The sequence below is a fragment of the Opisthorchis viverrini genome (genome assembly GCF_000715545.1).
Source record: "Opisthorchis viverrini unplaced genomic scaffold opera_v5_279, whole genome shotgun sequence".
NCBI lineage: Eukaryota > Metazoa > Platyhelminthes > Trematoda > Opisthorchiida > Opisthorchiidae > Opisthorchis > Opisthorchis viverrini.
In genome coordinates, this window is record NW_008751940.1 from 556954 (window position 1) to 580057 (window position 23104).

At 43.4% G+C, this 23104-nt stretch overlaps 2 protein-coding genes across 2 annotated transcripts in view; one reads left to right on the forward strand and one right to left on the reverse strand.

Annotated features, from left to right (window-relative positions):
- The window catches only part of T265_14874 (hypothetical protein), a gene marked incomplete at both ends in the record, with an annotated part of 191826 nt that overhangs the window by 141609 nt on the left and 27113 nt on the right, over positions 1-23104 (reverse strand). Inside the window, one exon of the mRNA XM_009175619.1 lies at positions 12293-12395. Coding sequence (XP_009173883.1) covers positions 12293-12395 — 103 coding nt within the window. The remainder of the gene's footprint in view (positions 1-12292; positions 12396-23104) is intronic.
- The window catches only part of T265_09520 (hypothetical protein), a gene marked incomplete at both ends in the record, with an annotated part of 33923 nt that continues 24661 nt past the window's right edge, over positions 13843-23104 (forward strand). Inside the window, one exon of the mRNA XM_009175614.1 lies at positions 13843-14028. Within this exon, the coding sequence (XP_009173878.1) occupies positions 13843-14028 (186 nt within the window). The remainder of the gene's footprint in view (positions 14029-23104) is intronic.

Consider the following 23104-nt stretch of genomic DNA (forward strand, 5'->3'; position numbering starts at 1 on the left):
CACATGTTTTTCACCGGAACGCAACAGAATGCAGTATCCTAAGTTTTCTCGGACATCGAGCATCTCGATGAAGCACACGCAACTAACTGTTTTGAGTAACTTGCTAATGGCCCGAAGATTTCGTTCCAGCTAGGACTAAGCGCACCCTAATACTCGGGTTTATCGGTTATCACATGATGTACCGACTGTGTATGACCCAATATTGGGCTGTCCAAACAAAATCCGGGATGATCCACTTTGGCAGTTGGACCACCAATCGCCTGGAGAACGTCAGTGATTGCTCAACAAAATTAGTGCACCACTCTGTCATTTTACGCTGGGTGGCTCAGACGAGAAGCGGAGTTTAGTAGGCCATGCCATAGGTCCTGGAGGCCGAGGTCCGTGTTCTAAATGTGGTATACTGGGTGATCACTTGTGGATCTCCTCTTGTTATGGGACATCTGAATCCACAGCCGTCGGGGCTGCAACACCATCATATCGGAACTAAGGGGAGGAGATGAATCTACGGCACGTAGCCTGTAGTTTCTGATTCCAACTAGCAGGTACTCTCGGGCGATTAACACTTGTGCTGCCAGACGCACATGCCCCTTACATCAGGTGACATGACCTTTCGTGTTTAACTGTTCTTGATATTGATGAGCTATTTTGTCTCATACAGTAAGGAATCTGATTCACGGTTGCCTCCTCAGGTCATTCTCTTCCACACCAACGGTGACTGTCTGAACACAGCTCACTGGAACAGGGAACACAAAGTACACTCATTTTTGAGCTACGTCTGTCGACAATGCGGTACACAGCAATCTTTAGTGGACAGATACTTGTGTGAGTTCGTTAGGAGGCAAAAGTACCGAAAAACGGACCTTTTCATGCAAATCCTTATGACGTCTCGATTTCATCCTCTTTGATAAAACTGAGAGTACAAATTTCATACCCTATTTTTCGTTGGTTGGGTCTTTACTGCTGCTCGATGGCCCGTTAGCTTGTGCTCTAATTGGCCAACTTCTATATGAGCCTCTCTAGTTCGACTACCGTCACCTCCACCCGAGAATGCGCACCGCTCTGCCAGCAGACGGATGCACAATGTCACCTTTATTGGTAGTAAAATGTCTGCAGCAAAGTAGCTCAGCTCGGCGAACAGTCCAGTAACCAGCTGTGCGACCTAAGCTAAGGAAATTCTATTTAATGAGCCACGAAAATTTGCAATAAATAGTAGATGGTCCGTTCTGGTTGGTACTGGGTCTGTTGGTGAAATATTGGTGGTGGATTGGTCGAGTTCGGTGGGAACATCGGTTAAGTAATGTTGAGGTACGCCAGATGACTTCAGGAAGAATGACCTTTCCTGTCATTGATTAATTACCCACGCTTCGTAGTCTGCAGTGGTTAGGACATGTATTCACGTCAGAAGACCGTCCGCCTCGCAGAGCACTTTCTACCCAGCTCTGTGCTCAGCGGAAGCGAGAGTTTGTTGTAAAGTGTGACATGTGAACGGAGTATGAAAACACTAACTAATAAACTGAGTTCGGTTGATAAGTGCCGTCTCCCTGGGCGGGGATCTACTAATGGTTATTAGACTGGCAGTTATTAGACTGGCCAGTAGTTCGGTCAGTGACACTCGTGCATCAAAGCTATCGCATTTATTGCGTAGATAACCAGTTCCCGAACTAAGTGAATATCTCAACTGCTTGACTGTATCTCCTATGCTGTACCACTTTTGGTGATGGGAACTGTAGCGGCTCGAAGCAATGTTCACATGGTATGTAGTTTGTAACTAACAAGTTTAATCGACTAAATTTTATCAAAGAAAACTGCTCATGATAGATCTGCATACATAAAATCTGAAGTTACTAAAGTCCAAGTAGTTTTTACGCACCCTTGGAATTACTGACCAGTAGATAGAATTTAGCTGTCATTTCACCTATCGGCCTTACAATCAACTATCCATACAGTTGCACTCGGTTTGGGAGAAAGCAAGCTGACCATCAGTTGAGCGCACACGAAAATAGGTTTCCCACACCCTTGGCGATAGCAATACACATCTACTCGCTGACTCCGATTAATCACTTCAATAGGGATTTCTACTCTTCCGTTAAGTCAAAAAATGTCCTTTTATGCAGGACCGTGGAACACACTCAGGTTACTGCACACCTGATAATCCTGCCCAAATGAATTAAAGCAATGAAGAACTCATCGCATTTGAAGGTCGAACAGACTGATGAAAAACACAACGGAGCTACGTGCACTGGGGAGTATTCAATCCATGTTACTTCAGTTCACGTGAAAAGGTTGGACCTGCGGCTGAAATGAACTGATAGGATTTGAATCCACCAACTACAACCGTGTCTCAGATTATGAGTTGAAAGCTGCGAAGTTTTCGGTGAACGACTGCTCGAATCGACAGTCAGGTAGCATGGGATCTAGGAAGGATAATTTTGAAGATGAAATACCTCTGCAGATTCATCTCAACAACGTAGTTATCCAAAGTATCTAGATAATTGATCTCATTCTGTAGTTTTGCTGGGAGGACCAATGAATGTGGTTTTACAGTATGTGTACATTTTGTGTTGTACTTATTGGATTAGATATACTGTAACCATATAGCCTGAAATGAGGTAAGGATATGACGCCCTTTGGACGATCGATGGCAACATTTGGTGAGTTGAGGCAATTAGTTTGACAATACGAGTTTTCTGTCTTGGACAGATCTCCCTATAGGTGGAAATCTCAGTCAAACGAACAGGTGTTTGTTTGAATCCTCTTAGTGCCGTATAATCCAGTTTTATGTGCAGGCCGAATATGAAGATATTAACATTTACTCGATGTTATAAGGAGAAAGGTGTAAAAAACGTGCCGTTTTGGTGGACTGTGTATTTGTGAGTGCGCAGATGCACACGTGAATGTGACAGACACATGATTCAATTGACTTCATCCAAATACATCACAGAACCAAAAAAGCACTGTTTTTCGGTATGTTTTTGAACGAAGATAGCTTATTGAAAGTACTGAAAAATTGGTCCATGGGTGGAAAAATGGACACTGTCACATTTTGCAAGTCAACATTTATTATTGGACAATGAAAATAGACTGAAAGAAGGGAAGCTGTCCAAAAAACAAATTCTTTCCTACTTAAGCAAAACTTGTGCCTGTCCCCAAGTGGATAGCACTGGCGAGCCATTTCAAGTGCAGCATTTTCCTTCTATGCTGTAAATCCTGAAGCTTAGTTTCATTCAATTCATTGACCGTCATGAGTTCATGAAGCTAGTTGTCTCCACCATGTTTTGTGTTTCAACAACAATGGATCATATCACCCAAAAGAAGCTGTCAAATATTTCGAGTTGAGAAAGACTGAAAAAGTTAAGTAAAAGTGCGATACCTTGATGTCGTTATTGTCTTTATTATCTTGAACACGATTGCTTAAATCAGGTCACCGCTTGGTATTCTTTGTTAGGAGTTATAGAATGGTGATTTGGGACCATTGGGTTTTTATGAGCTACTGTCAGTTACCTCCACAAAACATTTATGGGCCAGAAACAGCTTTGTGTAGAATGGACTTGCTAAGTTTGGACGCGGTTTTATTTCGGAATCGCGACCAGCTAAGCAACCAGATTCAAAAGCATATGTCTGAGCCCATTAACAAAGACTGATTGGGCTATTAGACTCAAAATTTATGTTACTATAGAAAATTTAATGAAGCAATTCTCGCCATCACTGATGACTTATATCGATTCGGTCATCAAATCTGTTGTCCAATATGCGAATGATGGCAACTACATTTCTCTGGACGGGTGTGATATTCAAGAGGCCGATTCGTCTCATTGAGTTATCCAGTGTAAGCTTCTATCTTGAGGAGATTCCTCATTAAATTTTAGTCCAACGGAGAACGTCATAAACGAGATATCCAGCTGATATTTAAGTGAAACCTTTATGACAACCAAATGGGAAGGCAAGTGAGTGTAGTAATCGAATTTTTGCGATTTAAATTCCAGAACAGACATAAGAAAACCTGGGAATGCACCTAGCTGATGAGCCCCAAGAAGGGCGAAGCTGTTGAAGAGTTTTCAATCAACTTATGTGCAGTATGTTACGCAAGAGTCTACTTTCACTTTTCCACCAGCACATTTTTAACTCATACAATGGGCCGAACAGCTCGTAGTTCGCAGTGTGGACTACACTGTATTAAAATTCCCGCTAAAAGTTATTCGTAACTTTATTTTACTCAAAATTTCATGTATCACGAATATTTACATCCAAAGTTGACTGACCAGAACAAACTCAACAATTGATGCATGCTTTTCAAAGTCGTTCATTAAATGAAACGTTCTTAACACTTTCTACTATCAATGGATTACCGGACCGTTAATATTCATGGACTTTCGTAGTGATAAGTTCAGTCTCTGGTATCGTCAGCCTAGTGTCCGTTCGCCAGATCTCCTCACCGGTCATGGAGAGCTGCACTGTCCTACGAGCATGCGGATCCGAACCTGGCCTATTATTTTATTGGGATACTCCACTAAAAGTACGTAGTTCCATCACACTGGACAATCTTTGCTTTTAGAATCATGGGAACAGCTGAGGTTGCTACGCTAATAAAACCAACTACTGCCTATTCTGACCGCAACTCATGTTTGCACAAAAATAGCGCCGTCAAGCACAAATCAATGATGATTCCCACTACCAATTCCACAAGAATTACAAATAATTTTTAGACTGCATAAAGATAGTCTACAAAAATGGACCGTTTGTAAAAGCTTGATTACAGGTGACCACACTGGAACATTCTGACAAAACACCGAAAATTTCTGTCTTACTTCTAAACAATTGTTGGGAAAATTGTATACTACACAAGCATAAAAGCGGAAATTCAGAATGAATTACGACGATTGATTTTCCACTGTATGTTTTTCCGGCAATTCGGTGGGTGAGTTTTCGTTGCACAACTAGGTGAATCCCTTCCCCTGATCTTGAAATCCACCCACGTTGCATGATTTAAATCATGCTCTTGTGTGTTTGAATCCAGCTCACCTACTTACAACTGCGTTGGTGCCATATCAAACATCAAAAATCACCCCAGATTTATCTAATTCCAGTGGTAACGTGCAGGTTTCCACATTTTTATCCAAACTGCCAATTAATCCCTGAAGTTAGTAGGCACTGGTTGTAGATTTCTGATGCTAAATTATGGCCTTTGAGGTGAACCGAACTATGCTCCTCATGTTCTGAAATCGACACTCCCTTCTTGGGTTTTTATCTCATTCCCCTTCCGATCATCCCGTCCACCTGCATTTTTACAGTCAGGTCAGATCGTAATGGATACTCAACCATAACGTCACAAAACAGAATTTAGCAACAACTATAATCCAGCTTAAGTGCCGTGCTGATCAGTCCTCCGTACAATTTTTTTTAAATGGACCGAAGTAGGTCACGCAGGCTTCGGTAAAAAAAAATGGATCCGTTAAGAAAATCCGAACTCATAAATAGCACCCTAGGAGGCTCACGTTGCGCTGACGCATTTCAACAGCGGAGGATGCCAAGATATCTACACTCTCTGTAAATATGCGTGCACATTCCTTCCATTATTCGTATGCACACTAAATTGGCTCCCACGGCATATTTTAAAAATATCCGAAGGTTTATTTCAAGTTCGTTACTTAAAGAAGACATCCCAAAATTTTAACACGTCAGAAAAGTGTAGTGTTAGATAGTATGCATTAAACCATACCACCGTCGGTCACCATATATTTGGACCTCTATCCCAAACCCAGACTATTGTGCCACTCAGAGTCGTGCCATCTGACACAAACATTCCATTTGAGGTTCTCATAAAAAGCTATTTAATTCACTCACTGTATCGAAATGTGCTGCCCACTGTAAAAACCACATTCACCGGTCCTCCCGGAAAAATTACAGAATGAGATCAATTATCTAGATACTTTGGATAACTACGTTGTTGAGATGAATCTGCAGAGGTATTTCATCTTCAAAATTATCCTTCCTAGATCCCATGCTACCTGACTGTCGATTCGAGCAGTCGTTCACCGAAAACTTCGCAGCTGTCAACTCATAATCTGAGACACAGTTGTAGTTGGTGGATTCAAATCCTATCAGTTCATTTCAGCCGCAGGTCCAACCTTTTCACGTGAACTGAAGTAACATGGATTGAATACTCCCCAGTGCACGTAGCTCCGTTGTGTTTTTCATCAGTCCCTTCGACCTTCAAATGCGATGCGATCTCCATTGCTTTAATTCAGTTAGGCAGAACGATCAAGTATGGGGTAATATGCTGAATAGATTATGGAGGCAGTGGTGCTCATTTACGGTCGTTTATCTCATTCGGTGACTTCTAATTAAATAACTGACAGTTTCACTGCTCAAATTTGATGTCTGAAAATAGGTTTGGACCTCCAGATATGTTTGCGTTGTCATTATCAGCATACTTTTGCCATCTTAATTTTGTTATCTCTGGAAACCACTTACTATGTTATAAATCATAAACGTGGAGATGGGCTATTTAAATTCTGGATGTTTAACCTTCCAGTTGTACGAAGGCAAGTTTGGATGACTACTGGACGGTCAAAAGTGTTAACGTGAGGCACGATAATGTTGAAGAAACGAGGAGCGACTAAAAACTGATGTGACTCATTAAGGCCGGATCCATTCAATGGTGTATACTTTCGAAAGCCATTACAATCCCTTTATTTGAAGCCCCAATAAATCCCGGAAAATATCTAACCTAGTGTGTACATGCCGTACGTGTACGAGGAGGACATAAAACTTCTAGACTGTAGGAGAATATGACAACCCCGGTGACTTGCAAACACTTGATGTGGTAGTTTTGTCAATTCGTCGTGTTAGCAAACAAACACACGAAGTAAATAGACAGTAGCAAGAATTTCACACTACGTTCTTGGCGAATGCTGTTCGACTTGGAACGAACAATCACCGCAAAACAGCCTGGAGAAAAAAATGTTTGACCTATTGGCAAACTGTATTCTTTATCGACACGCGGTGCGAAACATGACAACGTAGAACTGTGATGTAGATATATAGTGAAGCCTGGACGGATAGGTACCCATAATAGCTGCATGCGCTGAGAAATGCAAACCGAGCGCAAGTCGCCACCATCCGCATGAGTTCTAATAAGAGTTTGTGTGAGCGCTTGAGGTGCTACTCGTCTATGTTCGTTACGAGCCTGCTCCACTAAACGTCGGTTACCGCTCTCAGGTTAGAGTTTATGTGCATTCCGGAGTAGGTCAAACACTTTTCGACCGATCGCCACATATCGAGCGTCTTATTGTCCCATGGCAGCGCCGTCTAACTAAACTCCCAGATGCGGTAGAAACAAATCAGTCAGTAGAGTGTAAAGTAAAACAGAGCCAGCAGTGGTAATCGACTTGACATTTCGACTCCTCGATTTTTTGAGTAACAATATAAAATGATTTTGGATGGCTCTGGCTGGCTCTTTTTTGAGCAAAAGTAACACCAGGAAAACGGCAAACTGTGCCATCTGAGTACAAATGATCGTGGTCGTTATTGATTGCAAAACATTTAGGAACAAACCGGTGGTTGTGGAAAATATTGCTATATTAATCATTCAATAAGAAATTAGAGAATCTTTTGGAATCTGCAGAAAGGCCTACTTCAGTTGAACGGTTCGTAGCTGTCTCGGTTAATGGCGGATCACGCTCCAAATTTTTTGACAAAACTTTACGAGTTTTTGCTCTACTTTAACCACGATGCGGGAAGGACGTCAAGAACACACGTGCCTAGCATGGGTGAGAAAGCACCATGCTCGATACTTACTTTTCCAGTCGGTTGCAGCTGAGATTCTATAGTGTCACTAGACGCTACATGCAGATGAGCCCCTGACCCTGGTCATGAAATTCATGCAAGCGAAGCTATTTAGAGTGTAGTTTATTATGTATTTGTTGCGGTTCCAGCTGTCTATTTGGATAGCAGGCATTCTTCATAGCCAATTAAGCGCAGAGGAACAAGGTTACCGTAACTGGCGAAAACGACTACGTATGTAGCATATAGTTGCACCTACAGTGTGATTTTCTTAGCTTATACTCCGTGGATGGCACGAACAACTGGTCTGGATCAATTTGCTGGCTTCTCTGTATTGACTAAGCTCACGGTGTTTTTTGCCTGTGTAGGTGGGACTCGTTGTTCAACTGATATGAAAAGAATAGTACACACATCTACCCAGTTGGTTAAACTTTCGAAAGCTAACTTCCCAGATTATTTAATACAAACAACTCAGCAACCTTGTGTGTAGTGTATTACAAATATACATGTATCGCGATATTTCGAATATCGTAGTGACTGAAACGTGAAGCGGCCTGGTGCACCACATTCAGTTGCCTGGAAACATCACAAACGAGAGATTCAGCTGGGTTCCACGTGAGTCTCTCAAAAGCCAAATTAGTTTGAAAATGAGTGTATATTCGCTAATTTCGTGGAATGTGGTTTAAGTAGAACATAAGGTTGACGGAAACTCGGGGACTGCGCTTACATGATGAGCCCCAAGAAGGGCGAAACTGGTCGTGGGCTGTCGACGAATTTTCAGCAACCTTGTGAGTAGTGCATTACAAATAAACCAGTTAGTTCCTCTGAAATTTCTCGTCCTCGTTACCACGGTGAAGCTTCGATACGTACAACCGATTAACTTTGATTCCATAAAATCCAAATCGGGTCACATCTGCAGCTTCCTGGACCAGACCCTTCTCTGCCAGTCCATTTACTTCAAAAAGCCTTAGCCAATCATAATCGAACCCACCTGACGTAGTGGGCAGCCCCTGTCATGCTGAAATCGGATGCTTTCCAATTCGGATAGATGCGGTGTCCACATGTGCACTATTACAACTGAGCAGATGCAAACACGTAGGAGCGACTTCAAACAATGGTTTTTTTTATTAGGGCTGTGACGTGTTCCCAGTAGAGCTCCAGGTGGTTTGTAGCTGCAGTACCAGGAAGGTACTGCAATGATCCCTGTTTATCTGGTAAAACAGCCCAACAAAATACAACCGCCGATTATTATTTCGAGAATTAAAACCAACCACCTTGAAACATCTGGATGCCGAAAAACCTAGCGTCACTTCTTAGAAAGACCTACTGCAATCCTCATTGATCATACAGGCACTCGTTTCCAAATCATTTTTTTTCTACGTGGTATCATACGGTCATTTGTGATCAAAAGCTATTCAGAGTGGATGCATAAAGTTTGACCAAGCACCAGTAGCTTGAATATATATTTTTTTTGTAAATTTTTATTTCATTTTCCGCCACCTAGTTTTACTGCCGTTTTGACGAATATGCTGTTTCTAGATCAATATCTCTGGCGCGTGACTCAAACCATACACCACTCTATTGAGAAAGTCACAAACACAATGGGCACGATTAGCAAAACTTCCTGTTTGGACTGTGGCCAAAACAAAAAAATATCTACCTAAGCAGACTAAATGATGAGGTGTAGAAGAAATCGAATGAAACGTCATTCACGCAATTCCATTTGGAACGAACGAATCCGGTCAGCTGTATAAAACCGCTTTCAAATACGCGTAGCGTACCAGCTATAGGGTGACTGGTTCTTTGTAATAACTAACAGCTATCCTGGAGTAGCAATTACACTACAACGACCCTGTCAGACTCATCCGCATGGATGGGACACAGCTGTGCACGGAGACATTGTGAATTAGTTCGTATAATCTGGATCAGTAAGCCAAGGGCTCTGCAAAAATAAAGACTTGAGGTGACACTCTCACCACAAAATCAAAGATAAAAGCATTTCTTACAGCAAATCAGGTTTACTTTTTGCTATTTTGTCACGGGTTGAATCATAATTAGTGCGGCAGAAAAAAAGGAATTACGGGTACACAGCAGAATGTCGGTAGGCAAGCGCTCATCCTACTAACTAGACTAATTTGTACAAATTCTTATACAACCTCTGATTGATTGTGGACGAACACCTTGCGTATTAACACGAATGGACAGTAAAACAGGTTAGATTAATGAAAGTTGACGAGGGCGTCATTTCGGATGCAAAACTGTCTGCGAAGTGGGTGTTCTCTTCATCCATAACAGACACGATGATGAAAATCTAAAAGACACACATGATGAAAATCTAAAAGGTCAACGTGTTGTTGCCTAACAAGCACTGTCCTCGATGAAATAGTCATTTGCAAATTAAGTTAGTCGTAAGTGGGATACCAGTCAAATCTTTCGTTTGCGGTGTTCACCTGAATGGGCCACACAATGTCACCTTATGTTCCGGTCGGCACGACAATCTAACTCAAAACACCATTCATAACGTATCTGGAAACTCTTCGATAACCCACAGTCGGTTGTGGCCTGTTTGGGAGTCACCAGGTAGATCTGGTCTGGACTTTGTGGAGCACATTGCTTTGAAGAGTATCACACAGGAGTGATTCAGCTGCGATACGACTGTGTCTACCGTTAACACCAAAGGGATTTACAAATGATTGTAGTTAAACTGTCTACAATCTAGTGTTCTAGTAAAACGTACGTTTGAGAGGGACTTGGGTACTGCATTTACCCGATGAGATCCCAGAAGGACAGAAACGCCCAGGGAGCTGTCAACGAGTTTTCAAATGCATTATGGGTAGTGCGTTTCGTCAAGAAAAAGTACTGTATTTATTAAACATATCTACATGCAAGGTGGAGAAAGGCGACCAGGCATGCTTACATTGACTTGATTAAGCACCAGTAGTTAATCATTCTTATCCGTCCAGTAGAATCTGCTCTCATCTGGATACAGAGGATATGGAATAACACCCCGATCACGTTACAAATGAAGTGATGTTTTCTGAGAACAAACTATTGATCTACAGCCCACCTTGTTATTCCAAACAACGAAATAGATGACATCTCACCACTGACCGATATTATGTCCGCAAGCACCGTCGCGCAAATGCGTGAAGACGCAACAAATTATTGAAGCAAGCGAGGCTAGCTAGTACTATAATCAGGTCGTTTCACTCGGTGCTTTTAAAAAAACACCCCATCTGAGAATACTCCGGACAGTATCGGCCTGTGCAAACGAGATAGCCACTCAAAAAGTTCCGCGAGTGAATTGAGGAGTGCCAGTTCCATTATTTTGCAGTTTTGGCAAACGAATGTCAAATCTAAACAAAGTGGTGAATGCGCACAAGATTCCTTGAGGAATATTAAATCTAACCTTTGAGAAGATTTACGAAATTTTCTTCAAAAGAATGTAATGATTCTGAAGATCTTTCCATTCGGAAATCACTTTTAGCCAAAACGGACGACCTGGTAGTAAGAAAGACAACAAAACGAATTGGAAATGCCTATTTAAGTCGAAATTTTGAAACTGTCATTTTCGAACACGTGGAAACGAAAGAGGGAAACGGGTGTAAAAGTTGGTACGACTTCTCTGAGGCCATTATGCTATTTGGGTCACGTGTTCCAGCGAGGAAGAAAGGTGTCAACAAATCAAAAGAGCAAGTTACGTGGGATGATCGTCATGTCAGTACTGATGACTGTCCCTGGAAGAAAAGCAATTGTATTATGCGACATAAATACTGAACTAGCCTCCTTCCCCTTCGAAAATCTGTGACAATGTCACACGGTATTTAAGCAGAACCTGAAAAAAAACGACTTACCTAGCAAACGCTCTAAAAAAAACTCCGTCGCCCAGGTACGTTAGTTCGTACCACTGAGTACGGTAAAGCACTATCAATGAAACATCGAACTGTCTCAGCAACTTGTCATGGGCAGTACCCTACTTCAATGTGCAAGCTTCGCACAGGGTAAACTTGTCACTGATCCAGTTGACAAAGATAGTCAACCTCGTACACTATAATACCTCTGAATCTCCTTGCCATTTGGAAAAAAACATGTAACAACGAACTGAAAGAACACTTTCGATTAGGAAAAACAGACATAGAAGTGTAGGAAAGTGAACGGGTAAAGCTCTTTTGGGAAACAAAAGGAAAAAAGAACAGATCCAGTGATTTTGAAGCCGCAAGCACCCCATCCGAGTGAAATGTGGCCTACGTGCACCGGAAAGTTGGTCTCAAAGCCCATTTAGTTCGCCAACAAGACCAGGTAGGCCGCATATGTGTCAATGATGACGTGACGAAGAATCTTGAAGGGTGCAAATCTGCAGACGGGTGGGATAGGGCGCCAGAATGTTGAGATGCATCTCACCACCAGGGTGAAAACCGGAAGCTGGATACACTGATTGTTTGGATAGAGTCAAGGAAAAGGCGACTAGAAGTGACCCTATGGAGTGGCGGCTGGAGCCCACACGTCATACTTTTTCATCACGTCCTCCTCCTCTGGCTCAACTGGTATAACGTCCGTAACGGCTTCTTGCTGCACGACGCTGAGGACTTTTTGCGTTGTTACCGTAAATTTGTCTACAAAAAAGAAGATAGAGGGGAAGCCATTATGATTCTGCAAAAACAATAACGGACCCATGATTGCTACACGACAGGGGACATTATCGAACTATGCGAAATTAAAGAGAAATCTACCAAGGAGTGAAGTATCACATACTAGAGAAATCAGGTGCACAAAGTGAGTAGGGGCAATGCTTACCAATGGTGCTTTTGAAAACCACCATCCGAACCATGATGGTTTGTGCTGTATGTCTTCAACGCCAGCTATACGTCAAAAGGCAGCCGTTTTGAATGGTTTTTTCCGATTTATGTGAGGCTACTTGTCCCACCTGTCCACTACTGTCATATACCCAGTTTTCCGCTTTCGTTCGACAACTCAGTAGATCCAGCTGGTGATAGGCGGAATTCCTGATGCCTTCCTCCTTTCTCTTTCACAAATTTTTTCGTCCCCCTCTCTCCACCCCATTAATTACTCTCTCCTTGTAGGCCCAGCACTTAGGACTGGTGACTCCGTCCGTCATGCATCGATTTTGCGTGCAGCATCTGCTCGTCACATGGCGCCGACATCCTGAGGTATCTCCAAATCACTTTTCAGGCCTCGACAGCCAGTCCATCTGACCACGTTCAATGTCTGCACTCTGAAGCAAGCAGAACAAGCTGCTCTAGCACTCACACCGGACTCGCTTGGCATTGATGTGTGCTGTGTCTCACAAACGAGAATTCAAGATGCAAGCAGAGTGATTGACTTGACCGCCCCGTCAGTATCCACTCGCTTCCGGCTGCGCATCACCGGTGATCTAGAGGCTGCTACGGCGGGATGTGCAGCGGTTGGTATCGTGCTGTCACCGGGCGGAAGTATCCTTACTTGACTGGATACCTGTTGATAGTCTCCTCTGTGCGGTTCGTCTGGCGACTTCTGTGAAGGAGTCTCACAAGCGGCAAATTGACAGATGCCTGTTTATCGTATCTGCCTACGTCCCAATTGACTGTAGTTCCGACGCCATCAAAGACAGGTTCTACGACGCCCTGAATGCCCTGCTGTGGCGAGTTAAAAGCTCAGACATTGTGGTGGTTGCCGGAGATATGAATGAGCAAGTGGGCAGACTTAGTGCATCTGAGACTCAATTAGGAGGTCGACATGGATTGGGCTCGGTATGTACGGACAATGTTGAATGATTGCTTCAGCTGTGTCCTGATCGCAGGCTGCTTTTATGCAGTACTAAATTCGTCTGATCACATGGTAACCTCCAACGACAGACCGGTCACAAACTCAAATCGACCACGTTGCCATCAACAACCGATGCAGCGGATCAATAACTGACTGCCGGTAGTTTTGGAATACATTTGTGGACTCTGACCACGTGCTCGTCCGGAGTCGCTTCTCCTTACATTTCCCTGGGCTGCATGAGGTGCGGACAAATCGCTTGGCAACTGAGAGACTGTTAGATACAGATGTTAGACGAAGATGTTGTATTGCCTTATCCGCATCAGACGACTCAAATGCTCTGTTCAGTTGGATCTGAAAGGCTCGGCCTGGCCTGAAAACTCAGAGGAGAGTATGGGAATCCGTCGCCTGATGCCGCTGCATGCAGCATACACGCTGGAGGCTATACTGAGCTCCTCAAAAGATTTAACGTTTTCACAATATCAGGTAATTTACTGGTGGTCAAAATCACATTCGGCTATCGGAATGTGTTGTTTTCAGTGCCCCCCTTATCCAATTCACCTAAATCGACGAAATGTAGGACCAGATTTTCCACAACTATGGTCATATAGCTCACTTGGGAGAAACCCATGTTGAAGAGGACAGGGCTCAACTTCCTTCGATCTTCCTAACAAACCAAACCTTCGGCAGCGAAGTCCCACGAGGCGTGGCCCATGGGATCAGAGCAGCACCCAAGTCCGACTTCCACTTCAATGAAGCAGATGTTGGTCGGAAATGAGGTGTATAAAGAACACCGAAAAAACCGTCATGGAAGCAGTTGCAGACCATTCGAAATTTTCAACGGGAGATATCCAAGATAGTACAGACGAGGTGAACTCGATTAGGTTAGTTGGGTTCCACGAATGCAGATTATTTCTGCAGAAAATTGTGAATACGAGCAAAGGGAGCTTCTTTAACTATTGACCTAAGGGTTGGAAAGTTTAAAGCCAGGAATAAAGTACAAAAAAAAGAGTCCAGATAGCGAACATACGGAGATGTGTCATTGCTGTAAAATCTATCTCCTTCGTGATGGACCTACAGCTCTGCTTTATGTCTCTGTCAGAAATCCCGGTGATGTCGCAGCGCCATAGCCAGGGCGAGTAATTTCGTTTGTGTGGTCCATGGTTGTACACAGACTAAGATGGTGAAACGGTACCCAAACCCAGAGAGAAGAACGAGAGTTCCCAGGTGAGGCGTTCGCCCCAAAAGCCTGAAAACAGAGCGACGGGGTTACTTAACACCCCCTCCTGACTATCAAGATGGAGAGCCAGAAGACGGTTTGGAAAACTTCTGCCACCGGAAATGATGAATGAGAATCTTGTAGTGGAGCCCAACAACGTTTTAGAGGTCCACAAACCGTGGCAGCATGACAGACCTTCACACCATCGACTGGACGGAAATTTATGTCCAAAACTCCCTGTCCAACTTACTCAATCCACCCGGCTAAACACGTACAAAGCACTGATTGATTATAGTCGCCTTCCTCAGTTTTGAATGGTGAAGCAAATTTAGTCTTGTCTTCAGTCAGTATTAACTTCTGCGCGAATGCGTTCCAGTACAGAAAATTAGTTATTAACATGTGTACTAATGCCAACCTCGGACATGGCTTGGCGCATGTGAAATGACACGTGAATAGAAGATCCAAAGACAAGAGCTACCGTATTATCAGTCACTGTATGTCCAGTATCTTAAAAAATTCCGAGAAAGTCTTTGGAGTGAGGTGCCTCTTCCGAGGTAGGAAGAGAAAAACTCAAGAACTAATATTAACCTTAGTCTTCCTCACATAATTGTCTACCAATGAAACTGATGGAAGACATGGAAGCAGTTGCAGACCATTCGAAATTTTCAACGGGAGATATCCAAGATAGTACAGACGAGGTGAACTCGATTAGGTTAGTTGGGTTCCACGAATGCAGATTATTTCTGCAGAAAATTGTGAATACGAGCAAAGGGAGCTTCTTTAACTATTGACCTAAGGGTTGGAAAGTTTAAAGCCAGGAATAAAGTACAAAAAAAAGAGTCCAGATAGCGAACATACGGAGATGTGTCATTGCTGTAAAATCTATCTCCTTCGTGATGGACCTACAGCTCTGCTTTATGTCTCTGTCAGAAATCCCGGTGATGTCGCAGCGCCATAGCCAGGGCGAGTAATTTCGTTTGTGTGGTCCATGGTTGTACACAGACTAAGATGGTGAAACGGTACCCAAACCCAGAGAGAAGAACGAGAGTTCCCAGGTGAGGCGTTCGCCCCAAAAGCCTGAAAACAGAGCGACGGGGTTACTTAACACCCCCTCCTGACTATCAAGATGGAGAGCCAGAAGACGGTTTGGAAAACTTCTGCCACCGGAAATGATGAATGAGAATCTTGTAGTGGAGCCCAACAACGTTTTAGAGGTCCACAAACCGTGGCAGCATGACAGACCTTCACACCATCGACTGGACGGAAATTTATGTCCAAAACTCCCTGTCCAACTTACTCAATCCACCCGGCTAAACACGTACAAAGCACTGATTGATTATAGTCGCCTTCCTCAGTTTTGAATGGTGAAGCAAATTTAGTCTTGTCTTCAGTCAGTATTAACTTCTGCGCGAATGCGTTCCAGTACAGAAAATTAGTTATTAACATGTGTACTAATGCCAACCTCGGACATGGCTTGGCGCATGTGAAATGACACGTGAATAGAAGATCCAAAGACAAGAGCTACCGTATTATCAGTCACTGTATGTCCAGTATCTTAAAAAATTCCGAGAAAGTCTTTGGAGTGAGGTGCCTCTTCCGAGGTAGGAAGAGAAAAACTCAAGAACTAATATTAACCTTAGTCTTCCTCACATAATTGTCTACCAATGAAACTGATGGAAGAACCCTTCCCGTGCCTAACTGCCATGCCACCCGAAGGTTGCACGTGGGCTGGAATACTGCTAGGTTGCCTAAGCCTAGACAGGGGAAGTCGAGGCAGCGGTCAGGTCCGGTCAGTAAATTCGCACTCTAACCACTTGGACCATCTGGCCCCCGGGAAGAACCAACCACTTTATATTAATTTGTGGTGAAAAAAAACTAAGGAGCCGCGGAGGAGGGGCAGGATAACAAAATCGTAACATCAATTCAATTAGTAATTTTTTGCACGCCGTTGAAAATGCTTGCTCTGGATTCTTGCTCAGCAAAACGGGGACAGAAGAGAGTAATCCAGAGCGCATAAAATTCAGATCCATTTATCGTTAGTACTACGAGGAACCGCTCATCATTTCCGTCTCAATGGATTGGACCATTTTCTCCGGGCACCCCACTTCATACTTGGAAAGCAATTTGACTGAGAAATCCGCCAGAACGTATCTACACTCCAAAGCTCCTGTTCTATGAGACTATCAATAAACTTATCAGGAAAGCCTTCTTCCGATAGCGCTCCACCTGTCTGAGCTCCATCATCACAGAAGTAGAACGTCGTGGTAGTCTCATACAGTGTTGATTGGTTGGACATACCATGAATCCGTCCAAATATATTTTGGTCCAGCTCAAACGTTTCTAGCATATTTTCTATAGAGGAAAATGTTGGTAGCTCAGGTATCGTAGATGGTGGTCGTTGGCTTGTTCGCTGAGCTGGGGAATTTGATTGCAAACGTTTCATCACCAATCGAGGTGACATCATCAGTGCGTTATCGTGGAGCGTAGTAGTGCGTAGCGGTGGGTTGGTGGTTTCTAGCATATATTTGCCAGCAGCAGCTTACTGAACACTGTTGGTTGAATGGTCAAAACATATTCATACCGTGTAGTGTATTCGCATATAATAGTTCCCAACCTGATCGCTCTATTTTCAGAGCTGCCTCTTTGGAGCCAGCCTATACTGGTCCATTTTTTAAAACATTCTTGAAACTTCTCTTTGGAGGAACTCTCTTTTCACGAGGTCAGCCACAGCTGCACACTAAGACCACCTAGTTTTTGTTATCACCAGTTCATCTGAGTGAGATACATAAACAGCTGGTTTGTCGTATGGCGTCCAAAACTATGTCTGAAAAATCAGAGTGGTAGTAGCAAGGCCATATAATCTTCACTATTGTCTTTCGGCTGATGTGGGCATGGAAGCTCCACATTCCGATGAATAACTGCATCTTGCGAGTTCATAACTGTAGCACACAAAACAGGTAACTAGCTCTACCTTATTAGATAGTCTCAAAAACGCTCATTCAGAATGCTGCACAAAAAGAATTGCAAAGACTAGGCGAAGTGCTAAAAGAAACACTGAACGAGAAAGGTTTTGGAAAAAAGGACAAAAATTGTATAGTTCCAGCCGACCCGGCGGTCTGTATTTGCAAATGACAGCGAGCAGTTGACAAGCCGCAGAGTACGGATTCAAGAAGACTAGAACTTGACTGAGCTACTGAAATTCAGGTAGTAGTTCAGCGAACTACTAGGTGGCATGTAAGCAGGTGCACATATACATGAAACTGGATCGCGCAAAAGTACTGAAAGGTAACACATGCACCCACATTTCCACCCAATTGATTTCAAACTCGAATAGACGGCAGCATGTATTGTTGCTTAACACTGAGGGTGGATGAAGTATCCAACACGGTATGTCCCTGGCTTCAACTGAACCACAGCCAGCACAGAGTCACGCCTTCGTCATATCCACCAACCGCCACAGTTTTCCCATAATCTCTTTCGTAAATCTCAACAAACTGACGATAACCTCAACAAACACACCGACCGCAATCAACAATGACTGAGCAAAACGGATGTCGCTTGGCCTGATTTCCCCGCGCTTGCTAAATTTTTCGGAGTAAACGAAACGAGGCTAGTGTTTATTATTATAACTCATATCTTCATGCTTTGATCTCAGCCAATTACTCAAGACAAAAAAGTGTGCCGCTGGTGTTTCAGTCATTTAAATAGATGACGATACACCACCAGACCATACGGAGAAGTACTCAGAGTTTGCCTAAAGATTGTGTCTAGAGAAGTGAATGCTGGCTGAATAGTCAAAAAGTCACCAAACGCAGCCTGACATAATTGAGCGGGATTGCGAGCAAGCGAAAATTAGGAATCACTGTCGTGTTATTCTTACTCTCAACAGAAAAGGCAGCATCGTACTATGCTACCATATTGGAGAAAGACTAGTTGATCCGAAAGAAAACTTGTCCAGTGGCATTCCTTGCGGTTTCAGAGATTGTGGTGTTTAGTGAAGCGCGTGACCAATTTCTCTGGATCCGCTGCACCGAATATGCATTGCATAACGAATCAGTTCAAATGTAGAACAAGAATATCAAATAAGAATTCCATTCTCCCCTCTAAGCAAGGATAAGTGAGTCGGTGGCTTCACACCCCAAGCGGTTTCACTGTAGGATTTTTCGGCAGGCAGGAGAGAAACAAAATACAGCCAAAGCAACGTTGTTCTGTCTGTCTGATTTCTTCTCATTACTCTGTTTATTTCGCGCAACCAATATCGTTTTATTGATTAAACACACTACCCATAAGGTTGTTAAAAGCCAGCCTACAAGCCACTTCCGGGTAATCCTTCTTGGAACTCATTAGGTTCTGTGAGAACACATCACGGCATTACGGATATTGTGCTAACTGAAACGTGAGATGGCCTGTGCAACACATACAGGCAAATTACGTCACTGACGAGAGTTCAACTGAATTTCTCCCAGTATAGTCAGCAAATTAGTCTGGTTCGTTAATATTTTTTTAAGAAAGTATCAAAACGAATATACAGACTGAGCACTCTTCCCGGTTGTTCAGAAAAATGGTAATTTCAAACAACAGATCTGATGAAAACATTTCTGCGTGAGAGCCGGGTAACTAATCAAAACCCTGACACAACCAAGTTGGATAACAAAATGAATTTTCAATTAAAAGTTCGTCCTGTAAGTGAAGCCAATCAGTGTTCAAAGGCCAGTTTATTCTGAATGATCAACAGTGCGCAGTTCAGGGAGTTTCGATTCCACGAAATCCTGGCTAGTAGTTTGAACACGACCATTCGGCCATGGGCGCTTGATTAAGTCCCACGTAGATAGAATATAATGCCACTCATCATTCAATCACATAAACCACATCACATGGTCACGTGTTGACTAGCTCCTCGAGTGACGAGTTCCAGGATGGTAATTTTACTCATCTCGTGAAATTATCCTTTCTCTGAGCTACTTATACATTGAAGTAACTCAAGACTTTACATTCGCACCACGGACTAAAGTGTTTGACATCTGAAAACGGTAATTCGAATTCCGTTGTTTACAGTCAAACGGCTAATAGCTGGCGTATTAAGGCAGACTGGTCCCGCGTCTCGGTCGCAGCAGTGGGTCCGTTTTGGGCGGCACAGGTGAGGAAGACCATTGAGACTGGCCATGGATGGTCGAACGTTTCGGATTAACAGGTAAAGGTCTAGTGACTTATTCAGCATTTGGAATAGGGCACTCAGACGATCGCAACTGATCGACATGCCGGTTTCATATCGATGATCAAATCACCTTGACAGATCCTTTTGCGGACGACTCGAACAGTCTAGTTTCGGTGCCCAGGGCGATAGTCACTTGGATCACCGTTTCCAAAACGGAACGTCAGTTCCCCTGCTGTTGATGACTGAAAACAGGCAAATGCCAACAGGATGGCATGGTGGGTAAGTCCCAACCGTCGATTCATCATAACCTCCGCTGGAGAGTCACCGTCCAGAGACAGTGGGTTGGAAGATGTCTCATCGACTGGGTTAATGGCCTTACACACCCTCAAAATTTGAGTTGGTGTTGATGCGCATTTGTCGACGAGTAATATTGAAAGATGTAAACGATCAATCCAGCCCATATCAGTAGGTAAGTTCACAATCGGTAACGCAGACAGTACCACGATCACGATGGCCTGTTATCTGCATTTCACAGTCAAATTCACCAAGCAAATTAAGCTTAATTCCTGAGGCGTTTCTGGCGTGTTCATTGTCGGTCTGTATTTTGGTGACCCAATGTTCCTCCAAGTGTGACGGGAAACAGTCATAATATCGGAAGCCGTGGTGAGCTGCGATCGAACTGTGCTTCCACTTGCTTTGATCGTAAAACGCTTCTGACGAGCACCGACCTGGCTACCATGGGTGACAAGTATTGCGTTAAAACGGCGAGATGACTACCTCCGTTTGCTTCGTGATCTCTGGGTTTTCTTGTGTTCGACTAGGTTTCCGGGCCCTACACTGGTTTTCCTTGTATTTATTTCGATTGCACACTGAAGACATGTGCATTTTATAGGAACTTAATCGCACGAAATGCCATTCACTGCATTTTCAGCATAACTATGGGGGCTTTGCGCCATTCGAATTCGCCATCACGGGAAATTGCTGCGAAATCGTCTTGGTGACACTAAAAACAGGGTTGGCTAATGATCTTCAACATGCCAGTGTCGTGTTTGAGATTCAAGAGACGCTGGCACTCGTGAGTAATTGACCGCAGCGTTATCTTGGGAGATTGATCAATCTTGTTCAACAGCCCCGTTCTTACCTCACTGTATGAATGCGACCGAAAGTCTCATATTATAATGAGACACTTGAACTGGTCTTTCGTCAAAATAGACAATTCGAATTATTCAATTTCAAGATTGATTCCACAGGCATAAGTGACGTAGTCTTCAGACTCCTGTTTCACTAGCTTCATGCACCAATAGCGAATATTAAACAAGGACGAATGCTCACTTAAAATTTTTTAGAGATGCTGCACGGTTCCGTCAAAGCTGAGATAAGCTGTTTTTTGCATGATAAAGTTGGAATAACGTGTGTGTTCTGTTGTTCCAAGTTTTCTGAGCAATACACGCACACACCGAGCATCGTCTTTGTGCTTTGGTTCGACTTTGAAAACTCTTTGTGGTGTTTGAACCAGAGTGGAATATTAGACCAGGATCAGACCCATATTGGAACTACGTGATGCTGTTGCTGATCGAATAAACGGAATTGGCATCTGGAGCGGAATAAGGTGGTTTAATTGTGACTGGTTGCGTCAAATTTACCATTAATTGCAATTGTGCCGCTTCAAACTGGTTTTGTTGCTCCAACAGATCTTCTTTCGGCGCTTCAGCAGTTATTGTCATAAGTGCGTAGGCTCGGGGTAACTAACTAACCAATTGAAATCCCCGCTCCAGTGCCTTAGTAATGGAAAAAGACTCACCAACAAGGAGCACAGCCACTTTAACGTGAACAAGCGAGTGCGAAATTTACAAGAGGCATCGAGGTTTTAAAATGTAGTTTTGACCTTCAATCCAGGATGTCCGATCGGCGTTAGGTAACACTTATCATCGTCGGCTGTTACTAAACCGATTGGTTGAGTGCCCAATCGAGTGACCCGGATACTTGACTGCTACACTACTGCGATTTTGGTGGAGTTTGGAGGTCTCAGTAAGTTTCGGGCACTCTGGGACTATTTGCAGCAATCTGACTTTCCTGAGAGGATAGTACTTAGTTACTCTAGATAACAGCAGCCCGATAAGATTACCTGGCGTAAGGTTGATTAACGCTTTTTGATGGGCGCTGTTCATATCATCCAATACACTCTACTCCGTTTGGTATCACACACTTGCGGCGGCCGAAAATATGAACGATGCCAATGGGGCAAAGATGCAACAGCTGTTTCGCAACACCAGATAACGTAGTCGGTAGGCAAGTCTTTTACGGTAAGAAAAGGCTGTTCGCGTGTATAAGAATGCACCGGTCGTTTGCTCATACGCACTTCAAAGGTTCGCATTATTTGCTCATTAAGGCTTATCAAAGCTGTCCGAACCAGAAGCTTCTATAATCCGACGGTTGTAGATATGAGGATACAAAGCATCCCCGAATAACTCCGTCGTAATCACCTTGGACAACGTCACCCTAATGGCAATAAACAAAATGGTCGGTCCCTAAGGAGCAGAAAGGTAAGTTCGTTGGTTTTTTACTACTTTTCTTCTAAACTCGGTTCAAGAAAACGTGATCATACGAAGCAGACTCTTGTTCGGAGCTTCTTGAGGAACCATGTTCATGTTGGAAACGAATTTCGTGTTCAAATCGAAGTCCAATTGCGTATGTCGAACACTAAGGCCACGACATAATTCAGTTTATGAGACATGTGTTACTACACAGGTAACGCATTCTTCTCTACAAGTGGTTATGAGCTATAGAGAAAACAATGATGCACGCCGAGGTTGGATGGATATGCTTCTCAAGCGTATTTACAGCGAACGGACAGCCCAAATTACAAACAAGAAGCACGATAATTCAATAGTGCAAAAGAAAATTTCCAAAGTTTGGCAGAGAAAACACACATCTTTAAGCGAGGCTTTGTTACTCAACTTTTCAGTCCTCATGGGAAAACTCTACAAACATACACCCGCAGGGTCGACCAGAATACGAGGGCAGGGGAGATCAAGCTCAAAGATCGCTCAAAGATCATCGATCAAACAAGACACAGGATAACAGAGTAACTAATGGAACCGCCCGACTGAACAACTAATCGTGACCGAAGTTAGCCCCGGATAGTGCAAAAGAAAATTTCCAAAGTTTGGCAGAGAAAACACACATCT